This window comes from Rana temporaria, chromosome 12 (assembly GCF_905171775.1).
Source record: "Rana temporaria chromosome 12, aRanTem1.1, whole genome shotgun sequence".
Classification (NCBI taxonomy): Eukaryota; Metazoa; Chordata; class Amphibia; order Anura; family Ranidae; genus Rana; species Rana temporaria.
In genome coordinates this window covers 58,829,118-58,844,358 of record NC_053500.1, presented here as the reverse complement: position 1 = coordinate 58,844,358, position 15,241 = coordinate 58,829,118, and the positions used below count along the sequence as shown (strand labels likewise).

Sequence of the window (15,241 nt, the reverse complement as noted above, 5' to 3'; positions counted from 1 at the left end):
AGAGTTCAAGGTGTTTTTTCACCTTAATGCAGAGGGAGTGGATTTATGCCATTAGCGGAACCAATCTGGTGTTCCCAAAGCGTTTTTTGACCTTCCTGTAAAAAGGTGTCAAACAGCTCTGGTGAGTGGCCATCTTCATACTGAGCACTCGTGGTGGAAGATCTAGAAGTTTCATCTCAGAACATTTAGTTTTGGTGTTGAGATTTATTCACTTATGGACTTTATGCTTGCTTATTTTTTCATTTATGTGTATATTTAAGTTTTAATCTAGTGTTTTTCTTTGTGCCAGATCTTCACATGAACATGTATAGCACCTTATTCTTTATAATTCTACACAGTTTAGTGATTTGTTCACTTTAAAGGGGGCAGCTGTTGGTTTATATGTATTTATCCCCAAAAAGCACAATTTTTTTTGGTATATATTTTTTTGCATATGTCACAGTTATCTTTATGGTGGTTGACCACTTCTCGAAAATGCCTCATTGTATTCCACTTAAGAAGTTGCCCACATCTAAGGAACTGGCTTCCATTTTTGCACGGAAAAGCTTTCGCTTAGATGGGCTACCCACGGTGATCACCTTGGACAGGTGTAGTCAGTTTGTGTCCCAATTCTGGTGAGCCTTTTGTGCAGAATTCGGCTTTCTTTCTCCTCTGAGTATAACCCAGTGTTTTTCATTTCCAGTCCTCAAGGCACCCCAACAGGTCATGTTTTCAAAATTTCCCTCAGATGAAATGGCCGTGGTAATTACTAAGGCAGTGATACTGATCAAATCACCTGTGCAAAATAATGGAGAGCCTGAAAACATGACCTGTTGGGGCGCCTTGAGGACTGGAGTTGAGACACCCTGGTATAACCTACAGTCTAATGGGGCCACCGAATGAGCCAAACAGTCCTTGGAGCAGTTTCTACGTTGCTATATTTCTGACCATCATAACAACTGGTCAGACCTCTTACTTTGGGTGGAGTTTGCTCACAACTGTGCCATGAATTCTGCTTCCTGATTGTCCCCGTTTAAGACAAACTATGGTTTCCAACCATCCATGTTGCTTGACTTAAAGTGGAGTTCCACCCATAAATATAACATTACATCAGTAGTTTTAAAAAAATGTCATTAGTCCTTTACAATTTTTTTTTTAGATGCCTTCAAAGTGTTGTTGCTAGGCAGAATAGTTAATCTTCCCACTTCCTGCACCTAGGTGCTTAATGCTTCCTAACCTACACCGCACAGACTCCTGGGAATGTAGTGGGTGTAACTTTCCAGGAGTCTGTGCATTCCCCAGTCTCAAAGAATCATGTGACTTGGACAGCACAGGTGCTGAAACCTGATCTGACACTGAGCATGTGCGAGATTTGCAAGGCTGAAATCCAGGAAGTCATACAGTCTGGCTTTATGATGCCCACACTTAAGATGGCCCCAGTCAATTTCTATTTTATAAAGTGTCTAAATGCTGTAACAACCTAACAAAACGGACCTTAGTTTACAGACTAACTTTACTAGAATACATTAAGCTTGTGTATTACAGGGGTATTTATATTTAAAAAGTGAAATTGTGGCCGGAACTCCGCTTTAATTGCTCCTCAGAGCATTCCTGTGTTAGAGCATTTCCGTGGTCTTTGTCCACTTCGGTACAAGTCCAGGAGTCCTTGCGACATGCCAATAATAGGTACAGACTCCATGCTGACCGCAGACGCCTGCCTGTGCCTTCCTACCAGGTTGGGGGCAGGGTCATCTCGCAACCTCCAACTCCATGTTCCCTCATTGAAGTTGCCACCTTGGTTTATTGGGCCTGTCCGTATTTTCAGCAGGATTAACCCAGTGGCTTATGCTTTAGACCTTCCTTTGAATATGCGTATCTCTAATGTATTTCATACCTCCTCATTAAATTCTTTGGTCTGCAACCGCTTCACCACCTAGGTGCCATGTCATCACCCAGTACGGGTTGAGAACAATGAGGAGTATGAAGTACAGTCCATTGTTGACTCCTGTAGGTTTCGTGAGCGCATACAGTACCTGATTCATTGGAAAGGGTATGGTCTGAAGGAACACTCTTGGGTTTCATCCTTGGACGTACATGCCCCTGTCCTCCTCCGTGCTTTCCATAGACGGTTTTCCTGAAAAACCTAATGGTCCTCTGAGGGGGAGGGGTCGTTAAGGAGGGGGTACTGTAAGGGCTGGGCTAGCCCTTCCTTCTCAGAGCAGGCTGCTCAGCTGTTGGTTAATTGCCAGCTCTAATCTTACTTCAGTGACTCACCCGTGATGATATCCTGCTCGTCAGTCCTGTTGGCTACTTAAGCTGCTCAGTTCAGATCGTCTCTGCCTTCGCCTGGTCAATATATCAAGAGACTCCTGTGTTCCTGTTAAGACTTGCTTGCTTAACTTGCTTGTTAAGACATCCATTCTGGTTCCTGGCCTGCTCTTAAGTATGCTGATCCCTGGCTCCTTGACGTCCTGGCTTGTCTGACTATCCGTTCCGGTTACCAAATTCTGGCTATGTTTTGACCATGTTTGCTCGGTTTACCCTTTACCATTATTATTATTAAACAGTGTGATTTTTACTGCACTTCTCTCTCAGTCTGATTCATGGTTCCTGGCAAGATTAAAATAAAAAATAGTTCTTCAATTTCTGACTGCTTAGATTTGTGGATGAAAAAAAAAACATGGGCACTTGGGCAGTAATCGTGATGCATCGCAGAATCTAAGAAATTATAATCGGAATCGAATTGTGAGACCAGTGAAGATGAGCACCACTAATCTCTATGCTCTCACTCATTCTTTCTCTCACCATCCCCTCTAACCACTGCATTCTTACCCCTCACCCCTCCTCTCACTACCACCACCTTTCCTATAGACCGATCCATTCATCTCATGCCTGAACAAAGCGCTTCCCCCCCTCCCTCAACACTGCACCTGCAAACCCTTTTCCCCACCCCAACTTTGGGCACACTTGAGCATATATATTTATTTTAGCTGTGTTCACTTGGATCAATATGCAACTATAGTGAAAAATGAAAAAACAAAACACAAGCAGTCATTTTTATGTATAGTGCAAACTTATGAAACCCAGAGAAAAAACTTTCACATCTTTTAAAATACTCCATTTATATCATACATATTTGTCTTGCTCACCCTAGAGAAACATCCTACCATAGATTAAAGAGTAAGTCTTTTATAATTTCCTAACCACAATTCCTTCCCAACATATTTATGTCCCATGGTACCAAACACATGCACAGTTCTTCAAACTTACCTTTTTAAGAACCAGATCTCCGTTCATATGCATGGCCAAGTTACTGAAATGTAGCAACATCTGGTCTGTTGGCAACTGCTGCTCAATGACATCATCTCCATACAGAACAATAATGGCAACACAGAGGAAAAGGTGGAAATAATCTGTCTAAAGGATATAGAAAAGTGTCAAAAAGCTGATTTAGCATTTTCTTAATACAGACAACACTACAGATGAGATAGCTAGACATATATGGTTTATTTTTTACCAAACTTTGTGCATTACCTGAGAAAGTTCTTTAAAGTAGGGGTCAAATGCAACAGCAAACAATATTAATTAAGTGTATCTAAAGCCAAACACATTATTTTAGTTTTGGGTAGAGTAGTGAGGGGTTGGAACACCCCTGTCAATTTTCTGTGAACCTGAGATTCAGCCTCTCTATTAAAGACCATTGTCAACAAGACTTAGGCTGGGTTCACACCATAGCGAATTTTCTGCATCCAATTTACAATAGCAGGAGATTTTGACAGGCTCTCTATGGAGCCGGTTCACATATCTCCGCGGCAGGTCTAGTGCGTTTTGCAGAAAAATGCTGTGCATCTTTTGGTCAGTTCCAGGTTCGATTTCAGCACAAAATTTGTGCTGAAATCAGACCTAAAACGGTGAACCAGGACGCATAGGACTCCTGCTGTGAGACGGATGTGGGGATGTTGTGAACCCAGTGAAGGAGGATACAAATTTTTGAGTAGGAAAAAATAGGAATAAAGGGATAATCTTCCAAGAACAACACTTTTTTTCTGGTGACAACTGTGTAATATGGAGATTTGGGCTTATGATACGCTTTAAAAAAAAAGAGCAGGTATTTTGACCTACACTTACTGGAAAATAAGTTCTTTCAAAGCGAATAAAGAAATCACGTTACAGTTCAGAATTTTCTGCTTGAGCAATTTCTTAATCTCTGGTCACCACTTAATACTAAAAGTTGATGGGTATCACTCCAAAAAGAAAACCTCCAAGCTGGGTGCTTATATTAGCACTTTATGAACAGTATACATTTTATACATTCCATATACTGTATATACCGTCCACAAGCCTTCTTGCAACACTGTTCAACTTCTAGAATCCCAGTAAAACCCAGTGCTTCTGTGTGCCTTCCACAATTCAGTGCTCAATGACTAAGTGGCCAGTGGCCAAGTGCTGTCACTTGGGAGTAAAACAAAAGCCCTTCACCATGTATCCTTATATACAGCAACTCAGTGTAAGGTCAGCATTTATCCAGCAATTCTAAAAAGAAGTGAAAGGGGAGATTGTCTTCTGAAAAGGGCAATAATACTGCATGGAAGGCATTTGTTGGCTACTTAAATTGCAAAATAGCAAAATCAAAATGACATACAGTACATGATGCAATCTTTCACTACCATTATAAGTGGGATTTTTGACTTAACAGTAAATTGCCCTTATTTGGAGTTTAGTACAGGACAGAGGATCTTCGTCATATTCATTGGTTAATCAGCTACCTTTATATCATTGAACACTGGCAAAATGATCTCCAGGGACATCCCCTACAAAAGCCCTCACACTCCCAATTAGCCTCAGTTCTGTAGCAACAGACATATCATAAGGAACATAGTGGAGGGACACGTGTCCTGTACTGTAAGAAAATAATTTTACTAATAATTCAAAAATACAGTTTTCAAAATATAACCAATGCTGAAACAGGGAAAGGCTTATTCTCTAAAATATACCCACATTTAAACAAAGTGAGAATGAGAGGGATGGAGGTCCCCAAGTACAAGTACAAGACGTGGGCATCATCTCTGAAATACAGTGGAATAGAATATTGGAACTCGCCCCACTTGTGTCGGTGTCCCCCTCTCAGAAGATGTCACATCTATTTCTACTATATAGAACCTACTATACCACAAGCAAACTTTTTCAGTTTGGCCGTAGGCTGGATACAAGTTGTCCTAGGTGTGGGGATATAGAGGGGGACATGCTCCATATGTTTTGGAGATGACCCAAGCTGTTCCGCTACTGGACAGAGGTGATAGGGACCATTGACCGGGTGTTCGAAACTTCTACAGAGCTGGAAGCAAAGCACTATCTCCTGGTATTAGTGGAAGCAGTGGGGAACCCAGGGAACACCCAGGTCGTGGTTCTGAGATGCCCAATTCAGGCAAGAAAACTTATTGCCCTGAGATGGTAGTCGGTTTTACCTCCGTTCAGCAGAAAATGGGTAAATAACATGACTGCGGAAATTCTGAAAGAAAAAAATCGTTTTTTGTAAAGCAAGGGGCCTTAAAAAAAATACAATAACATCTGGAAACCCTGGTAGGAAGCAAGAGGGATCAACATATGAATACCAATACAGCAGAAAAGAACTCAAATGATGAGGTGACCGAACAGAACCTAGTTTAAGACAAAGGAGTGTGTAGTAGATTGGATGAGTGAGTGAAAGGGAAGTTGACAAGAGGGAGCAATGAGTGTGAAGGAATGAAGCTTTACTGGAACATTAGACAGGTTCACCTTCATGACCCTAACCCCCACCCACTTCCCACGTCAACACAGGGCTCTGGGCTGTGATTAGATACAGCCAGTCAGTAGGTCCCAGCCATGAATCATTGGTTGGGATCTGCGGACATACTCCCACTGTGTCAAATCACAGGGGAGTAGGTGGGCATGGGCATTCACCTGAATCCCTAAACCTAGGTTCACACTGTAGCAATGTGAGAACCAGTGCGATTCCAGAGCCGGTTCCCGCATCGTATTTCCCCCGCAATAGAAAGAAAGATAAAGCTGCGCAGCTTTATCTTTCTTTCTATTTCTGTGTATCGCACGCAAGCTACTGCCTTTTATTTTATTTATTTATATTTGTAATTAGCACAGTTTTTTTGCTTTTTCCTTTGTATTTCCCCCGCAGGCAGTTCACTCTGCCCTCTGCGAACTGCTGCTGGTGTCAATACAATGTTAATGACACCCCCAGATCAGTTTGCAGATTGCAGTGCGAACTGTGGATTCAGACATGAATCGGATCGCATGGGTGAGAACACATGAACATGTGATCAAATTCTAGTGCGGGGAAAAAAAAAGTCCCTGCATCTTTTTTGGGCAAATCCAATGCGAGTTCAGCCATACAACTGTATAGCTGAACTCGCATTGCACAGACATCGCAAGTGATCGGCAGTGTGGGTGCGAATCACATGTGATGTATGTGTTTGCTACAGTGTGACCCTAGGCTGAAACAGGCAGTGATGGGTACGTTACAGTGCTTGTAGCTGCCACCTTGTCGCAGTATATGTACTGCAATGGGTTGGTAAGTGGCTAATTACCAATGGTATTTGTAATATGCAGCATGAAGGGGTTAATGTGTATTGTCAGTGCTGCATTAGTTACAAGTGGCAGTTATGGAACCCCTTTGTGATGCATTAGTGGCATCAGTGTTAATTAACCCCTGCATGCTGCAGCAGTTAATTAACACTGACACTGGTGTCACTAATGCAGCCCAAAGGGGTTAAATAACTGTTACTTGTCACTAATGCAGCGCTGACAATACAGATTAACTGTGCCGAATCGCAAAAAGTGCTCTGGTCCGGGGCTTAAGTGGTTAAAATGCAAATCAATTCATAACTTTTTTGAAATGCGTTTTTCTGGATATTTTTGTTGTTATTCCGTCTCTCACTGTTACAATAAACCTACCATTAAAATTATAGACTAATCATTTCTTTGTCAATGGGCAACCGTACAAAATCAGCAAGGGATCAACCAATAGTCACCTTTTTGTACCTATCATCATTAACCACTTCCAGACCGCCCACCGTCGTTTTCTGTCACTATTTTGAAGAAAAAATAGGATTTTTGTATTTACCGTAAAATCCATTTCTCTGAGTTCATGGACGGACACAGCAGCAGTGACCTTAGGGTTATATATCCTTCCTTTCAGGAGAGACTAGGCAGAAAAAACAGCACTTCAAGTGTTAACACTTCTCTCAGTACAGCACCTCCCAGGGGTGGGTGCTGTGTCCGTCCATGAACTCAGATAAATGGATTTTACGGTAAGTACAAAAATCCTATTTTCTCTTCCAGTCATGGACGGACACAGCAGCATTGACCTTAGGGACGTCCCCAAGCAGTGTCAAAAAATTTCGAGGGGTGGGAAAAAAACACACAGAAAACCAAGCTTCACCCCAAACAAACCAGAGTTCCTCAACGGAGGAACTTCAACCTTAAACTGCCGCCTGTAAAACCTTGCGGCCAAAGGAGGCATCCGAAGATGCACTCACATCCACCTTGTAACATTTTGAGAAGGTGTGGATAGACGACCAGGTCGCCGCCTTACATACCTGTAAGACAGACGCTTGATGGCGGAAAGCCCAAGAGGCACCAAACGCCCTGGTCGAATGCGCCGTAACCTGAAAGGGAGGCGCCCGCCGCTTTACGGCATAGGCCTGGAGCACGACCTGTCTGATCCACCTAGAAATGGTGGCCGACGAGACCGCCAGACCCTTCTTAGGACCAGTCACCGACACGAACAGTGAGTCCGACTTCCGAAACGGAGCCCTAGCAGACAAGTACACCTGTAGGGCCCGCACCACGTCCAATGAATGCAAAGTGGCCTCCTTCTGTTTTTTTGGCCGAGGACATAAGGATGGCATAACAATGTCCTTATTAATGTGAAAAGCCGAAACAACCTTTGGAAGGAATGATGGCTGCGGCCGCAGCACCACCTTATCCGTATGGATGACTAAGTAAGGAGCCTTGCAGGACAAGGCCGCCAGTTCAGATACCTGTCTGACCGAGGTAATTGCCACCAGAAAAACCACCTTCTGGGTCAACAAAGGAATCTTCCGAATGTCCTCAAACGGAGCTTCTTGAAGCACCGAAAGAACTAAATTCAAGTCCCATGGAGGCAGTGGAGGACGCACAGGAGGGGCCACATGCCGGACCCCCTGCACAAACGTACGCACCAAGGAGTGCGCCGCCAAGGGTTGCTGAAAGTAGACAGCTAGAGCCGAAATCTGACTCTTAACCATACTTAAGGCAAGAGCCTGATCCACTCCACGCTGTAAAAACAGCAGAATCCAGGACATCACGTATGTACAGGGGTGCCATTTCATCTCTTCCCACAGAGATGTAGGCCTTCCACGTACGATGGTAAATCTTTTGTGAAGTGGACTTCCCTGCTCGTAGCATGGTAGAGATCACCGAGCCCGACAGGCCTCGGTCCTTCAACACCTGGCTCTCAACAGCCATGCCGTTAAAGCCAGCGACTGTAAAGCAGGGTGAAAGATAGGACACTGTGACAGAAGGTCTTCTCTCAGGGGTAGATGCCAAGGGACGTCTGCCACCAGATGCACCAGGTAGGCGTACCAAGGACGGCGCGGCCAATCCGATCAGGATTGTTGGTATCCCCTCGGCTTCCACCCTGTGCAGCAGGTGAGGAAGAAGGTGCAGGGGAGGGAAGGCGTATATTAGGCGATAGTGACCCCATGGCGCCACCAACACGTCCGCCTACGGGTCCCTCGTCCTGGTCACGAATCGTGACACCTTCCGATTGAGACGGGACGCTAGAAGGTTCGGGTGTAGTGACCATTCTCCTTGGTCTAGCTTTTGGTGACTTAGGTAGTCGGCTTGCCAGTTCAGCACCCCCGGAATGTACACCGCCGACAGAGTCGGACTGGATTCTGACCGGTCGGCCTTGCAGACCCAGAGACCACTTGGTGAGACAACTTGATCGCTCGGAGCTCCAGTACATTGATTGGAAGGCAGGACTCCCGAGTCCAGCGCCCCTGGGATGACTTGACACCCCAGACACCCCCCCCCCAGCCAGTGAGGCTGGCATCCGTCGTGATCACTGTCCAATGACATGGCAGAAACTATTTTCCGGTCCGAAGTAGCGGAGATGTCAGCCACCACACTAGGGAGGACTTGACCAGTCGACTCACCCGAATCTGGTAATCCAGAGACGAAGGAAGCTTGTTCCAACGTGACAGAATCTCTTTCTGTAACACTCGAGTGTGGAATTGGGCATACGGAACTGCCTCGAAAGAGGCCACCATCAGACCCAGCACTCTCATGCAAAAGCGAAGCGACGCCCATTTCTGGGCCGCCAACCGATGCACCACAGATTGCAGAGTCTGCAGTTTTTCCGTTGGGAGAAAAACTCTCGCCTCTGAGGAATCCAGGACTAACCCCAGATATTCCAGCCGCTGAGACGGTACCAGTACTGACTTCTGGATATTCAATAGCCAACCGAATTCTCGGAGGGTCCGACAGGTGATAGACACGTCCTCTTCTAACTCTGAGCTTGAGGAAGCTCTCAGAAGAAGGTCGTCCAGGTATCCCACGATAGCGATCCCGCGCTGCCGCAGCAGGGCTAGAATCGGAGCGAGCACCTTGGTGAGAACCCGCGGTGCTGAGGCCAGGCCGAACGGGAGGGCCACAAATTGAAAGTGGTCCTCCCTGACCGCAAAACGCAGAAACCTCTGGTGTTTTGCGCATATGGGGATATGCAGGTACGCGTCCTTGATATCCAAGGATGCTAGGAAATCCCTGAAGAGCGCTGCTATTACTGAGCCAATCGACTAAATTTTTGCACTTTGACAAAACAATTGAGGGCCTTGAGGTCCAGGATTGGACGGACCCCATCCTTCTTGGGGACTACAAACAGATTGGAGTAAAACCCCTGAAACCGTCCTGTTGAGGGAACCGGCACAATCACTCCCCTGACCAGCAGATCCTGGACAGCCCCTGACAGACCTTCATGCGGAGGCAGGCTTGTCCGCAGGCTTGTTGGGCTTGCGGTACCATGGGCGCTTTTGCCCTTCAGTGGACGCCTTAGCACCCTGGAAACGTTTTCCTGCCACACTTGGCGGGCGAAAAAACTGCTTGAGGGTAGAAAAAGAGGGCCCTTGCTTACGGCGAGGCTCCTTACCCTTCCCAGATTGCGGGAGCAGAGTGCTCTTACCGCCTGTGGCATTTTTCATGATGTCATCCAGGGACGCCCCAAAAAGCCGTTCACCCTTAAAAGGCAAATCCACCATGGCCTTCTTAGAGGACTGGTCCACAGACCAACACTTTAGCCACACAAGGCGGCGTAGTACCACCACGTAGGCGAAGGCCCTGGAGAGCAAGGGGAGCATATCCAGTGCCGACTCACAGACAAATTTCAGGCCTTGCACCAGGTCCACACAGGTCTCAGAAGCATTCTGCGCCTCCAGCTCCTGCAACAGGGACTTTGCCCGTTCGGTAAGTAACCAGAGCCCCGACCAAAACCGGTCTCACCGCCGACCCCACCACTGTGAATATGGAGCGGGCCACAGCCTCAGCCCTCCTATCTGCGGGGTCCTTAAATGCGGGAGCCCCTTCCACAGGCAACGTGGTGGCCTTGTTCAGCCTGGACACCGGAGGGTCCACTGACGGAGGAGAAACCCACTTTTTAAAAAAGTCCTCCTCAAAAGGGAAACGGACCGCAAAGTATTTTGGTACTGCAAAAACTTTCTGTGGCCGATCCCATTCCTTGTATAACAGTTTGTCCAAATATGAAACACAGGGAAACACTTTCGCAGTGCGGGGTGGCTTGCGGAACCCAAAAGGGTCCGGCATGTCTGATGCCTCCGCCAAATCCTCAAGTTTCCAAGTGCCCCGCACCGCAGTGATAAGAGCTCCAACAAACGCCTTATCATGCGCTGACGCTGAAGCAGAGTCATCCTCATTGTCCGTGTGGGCTAAGTCTGCATCATCCGACATGACAGAACCAGGGCCAGATGCAGTAGCAGGGCCTGATTCCGCGTCAGAGACATCCCCAGAAGCAGGCGCAGGGAGGGGGCGCTTTTTACCCCCCTTCTGGCCACTTGCCGCTTCAATCCTGGAAACAAACACCTCAAGGACTGCCGTCATAGCATTCACCGAGGTCGCAGGAGCACTAAGGGTTAACTGTGGCATGGTTGGGGTAGAAGCCTCCGTTTCAGACTCCATGCTGACCCACTGTATATGCCGCCCTAGTACTGCAGAACAGGACCCACAGGCCACCCTCCCGGCTGTCACAGAGAGCAGGGGGCCCCCAGGGGACTCACCACCCAAAAACAGGATGAATTACTGCTGCAGAGCTGAGAGCGCTGTGCGTGCTGTGCCATCCCTAAGGAAGTATGCTGCAGGCGTTGGCGCCGTTATTCCAGACACTAGAGGCCAAAACTTTTCCAAAAGATGGCCGCCGACATGCAGAAAAAACAGCATGGGGCTACAAGAAAATGGCCACCGATACATAGAACCACGTCACCGGTAAAATGGCAGCCGTACACGTGTTTAAAAACCCAGTAACACACAGCAGAACACTGTCCAGCATACACAGCACAAAAGCACAAAAAACAACAATAGCACCCCATAGCAGCACAGCCCCCCGGCAGTAACAGAGCCCCCCCAGGTGGACCCCCCACCTCACAGCCGCCACCCAGAACGGGGAAGGAGGGAGAGGAAGGGAGAGAGGAAAGCAGGGCAGACCCTCAGTCGACCTCCCCAGGAATGCACCAGCCGAACCACCCTGCCGAGGCAAGGGGATACTACTTACCCATCCTGCGACCACCGGCTGGAGGCATTTCAGACAGATTCAACGTCCACAGCAGATACGACATGGCTGTCGGCCCGGCACACTGTGACAAAGCCATAGAGACCGGTCATATGTGTGCCCTGTAGCATATAGCTCATCGGCCGCCCCTGGAGCAACGGGGCATGTTGTGGACGGCCTAGCTAAAGGCCGGCACACGCTCGATGGCTGAACATGGGGGGACTACAAGGATCGCAGATCCAGCCTGTCACCCAGTCAGCAGTTGATTGTAGATCCCAGGATCCAAAAATGCAGGAAAAAAATCAAATAAAAGCGAAAAATCGCAAAAAATCTCCAGAGCACATGGGCTCCAGAAGGGCCATGTCTTCTCCTAATGCTAGGCAGAAAAAAACTGAGGCTGGATGCTCCAGAGAGTGGGATGTACCCGGGGGACCCGCCCCCTGGGAGGTGCTGTACTGAGAGAAGTGTTTTAACACTCGAAGTGCTGTTTTTTCTGCCTAGTCTCTCCTGAAAGGAAGGATATATAACCCTAAGGTCAATGCTGCAGTGTCCGTCCATGAACGGAAGAGAAATACTGTTGATATGGTAGCAGCTAGCTACCATAACCCCGGTATCCTCTTCAAGAGCGGGGGGTCCGCTTCAAGATAAAAGTGGTCTCTGCGGCAGATTCTCTGCAAGACCAGATTTATCGGCAGCGGGAGAGAGCGGAGGCAATCGGATCCTTCTCCTGGCTGGGTATGGAGTCGAGCGAGGGGAAGATGGCCCCCACCCTTCTCCATATCATTGCAGGGCAGAAACAACGTCACTTCCACTCATTGCTCTTAAAGGAACATTTTTTTTATTTTTTTTATTTATTGCATTTAAGTGTAAATATGAGATCTGAGGTCTTTTTGACCTTGAGGTCCCGTCATGCTTCTTTTTCTATTACCAGGGATGTTTACATTCCTTGTAATAGGAATAAAAGTGATTTTTTTTTTTTTTAAAGAACAGTGTAAAAATAAAAGGAAAAATAAAAGCGAACGCATATGTGAGTAGCGCCTGCATATGAAAACTGTGTTCAAACTACACATGTGAGGTTTTGCTGTGATCTTTAGAGCGAGAGCAATAATTCTAGCCCTAGACCTCCTCTGTAACTCAAAACATGCAACCTGTAGAATTTTGTTAAAAGTCGCCTATGAAGATTTTTAAGGGTAAAAGTTCGTCGCCATTCCAATCTTGAAGCGTGACATGTTTGGTATCAATTTACTCTGCGTAACACTATCTTTCACAATATAGAAAAACTTTACTGTTGTCTTATTTTATTAAAAAAAGTGAATTTGTTCCAAATAAAGTGCGCTTGTAAGACCGCTGAGCAAATACGGTGCGTCAAAAAGTATTGCAATGACCGCCATTTAATTCTCTAGGGTGTTTCTAGCAAAAAAACAACTGTTTTTTACTTGTAAACACCAAATCTCAGAAAGAAGCTCGGTCCTTAACCACTTCCCGCCCGGTCAATAGTATATTGACGTCCGGGAAGTGGTTGTGTTATCCTGAGTGGACGTCTATTGACGTCCAGCAGGATAACATGCCGGCGCGGGCCCGTGCAGCGCGGCTATCGGTGATGCGGGGTGTCAGTCTGACACTCTACATCTCCGATCTCGGTAAAGAGCCTCTGGCAGAGGCTCTTTACCACGTGATCAGCCGTGTTCAATCACGGCTGATCACAATGTAAACAGGAAGAGCTGTTGATTGGCTCTTTCTCACTCGCTTCTGACAGACGCGAGTAGAGGAGAGCCGATCGGCGGCTCTCCTGACAGGGGGGTTCGCGCTGATTGTTTATCAGCGCGGCCCCCACTCGAATGCCCACACTAGACCACCAGGGAAGGGCACAATAAAAAAAATTAGAATAGATGCCAATCAGTGCCCACAAAAGGGGACTGACTGGCAACATGGGCACTGACTGGCACAATATGGGATAAACAAGTGATGCCCAGCAATGCCATCAGTGCCCATCCATGCCCAGTTCCCAACGATGAGAGCCCATCAGTGCCGCCGATGAGTGCCCATCAGTGCCGCATTCCAGCGCTGCCTATCAGTTGCCCTCAGTGTCGCCTATCGGTGCCCATCGGTGCCCATAATTGAAGAAGAAAACATACTTATTTACAAAAAAAATGACATAAAAAAATAAAACCTTTATTTTTTTCAAAATTTTCTGTCTTTTTTTAGTTGTTGCGCAAAAAATAAAAATTGCAGAGGGGAGGTATAAAAAAATAGTTTGGGTACAGTTTAGCATGACCGCGCAATTGTCATTCAAAATGCGACAGCGCTGAAAGCTGAAAATTGGCTTGGGCAGGAAGGTGCGTAAGTGCCTGGTATGGAAGTGGTTAAGGGTATACGATTTCAGCTTCCCAAAAGTCCAGGGGGCAGATTAAGATAGAGATACGCCGGCGGATCTCCTGATCCGCCGTCGTATCTGTGAGACCCGACGGTCGGATCTGTGAGATCCCACCGTCGGAGCTATGCGACTGATTCATAAGAATCAGTTCCGCATAGATCTCCCTTGGATCCGACTGGTGTAAGTGACTTACACCAGTCGAATCTTAGGCTGTAATCTCCCGCCGGCCGCTAGGTGTCGTCGCGATTTTTTACCCGTCGCATATGCAAATGAGGAAAACCGCCGATTCACGTCCGTACGCCCGCCCGTCGCTCGTTTTCTACGTCGTTTGCGTTCGGGTTTTTTCCGGCGGATAGCTACCCCTGCTTCTATGAGGGGTAGCTAATGTTAAGTATGGCCGACGTTCCCGCGCCGATTTTTAAATTTTCTACGTCGTTTGCGTACCGCGATCGGGAATACCGATGGCCGCAAACGACGTACCCGCCGCAAACAATGACATCGTAGCGACGTCATTTGGAGCATGCGCACTGGGCTTTTTCGCCCCGGCGCATGCGCAGTTAAATCGGCGCGGGAACGCGCCTGATTTAAATTGTACACTCCCCCTAGCCGCGGAATTTGCATTCCGCCGGGGGGAGTTAGGATCCGACGGTGCAGTTTGCGAGGTAAGTGCTTTACGAATCATGCACTTGCCTCGCTAAATTGCACCGGCGGATCGTAAACCAGGTAGATCTAGCGGATCTAAAGATCCGCAGATCTATATGAATCTGCCCCCCGTTATCTATAGATGTGTTGTTGGTATCTGTATTATGGGGATGTAGTGCAGACTGCCATCAATCAGTCCAGTTCTTTGGATTACAATCTGCTGAGGATTCAGCAATAGCAAAGCTGACTGCTGCAAGGGAGCTGAGGAGGATATAGAAAATACATCCTTTATTACTGCATAACCATGCACCACCATCATTGGAAAAAGGGGTTAAACTTCTCTTCATTAGGGTCAAAGAATATGTTATATATAGATCTTATAATTTATAAGCAAAAAGTAATTAAAATAGTTGCACTTCCAGGAAAAAAAAAAAATA

The 15,241-nt window shown here is 46.8% G+C and overlaps 1 protein-coding gene across 2 annotated transcripts in view; it reads right to left on the bottom strand.

Moving 5' to 3' along the window:
* Positions 1–15,241, bottom strand: part of TBC1D16 (TBC1 domain family member 16) — a 305,823-nt gene that overhangs the window by 15,047 nt on the left and 275,535 nt on the right. For both annotated transcript variants that reach the window (XM_040330437.1, XM_040330436.1), the window contains exon 11: positions 3,250–3,396. In XM_040330437.1, coding sequence (XP_040186371.1) covers positions 3,250–3,396 — 147 coding nt within the window. The remainder of the gene's footprint in view (positions 1–3,249; positions 3,397–15,241) is intronic.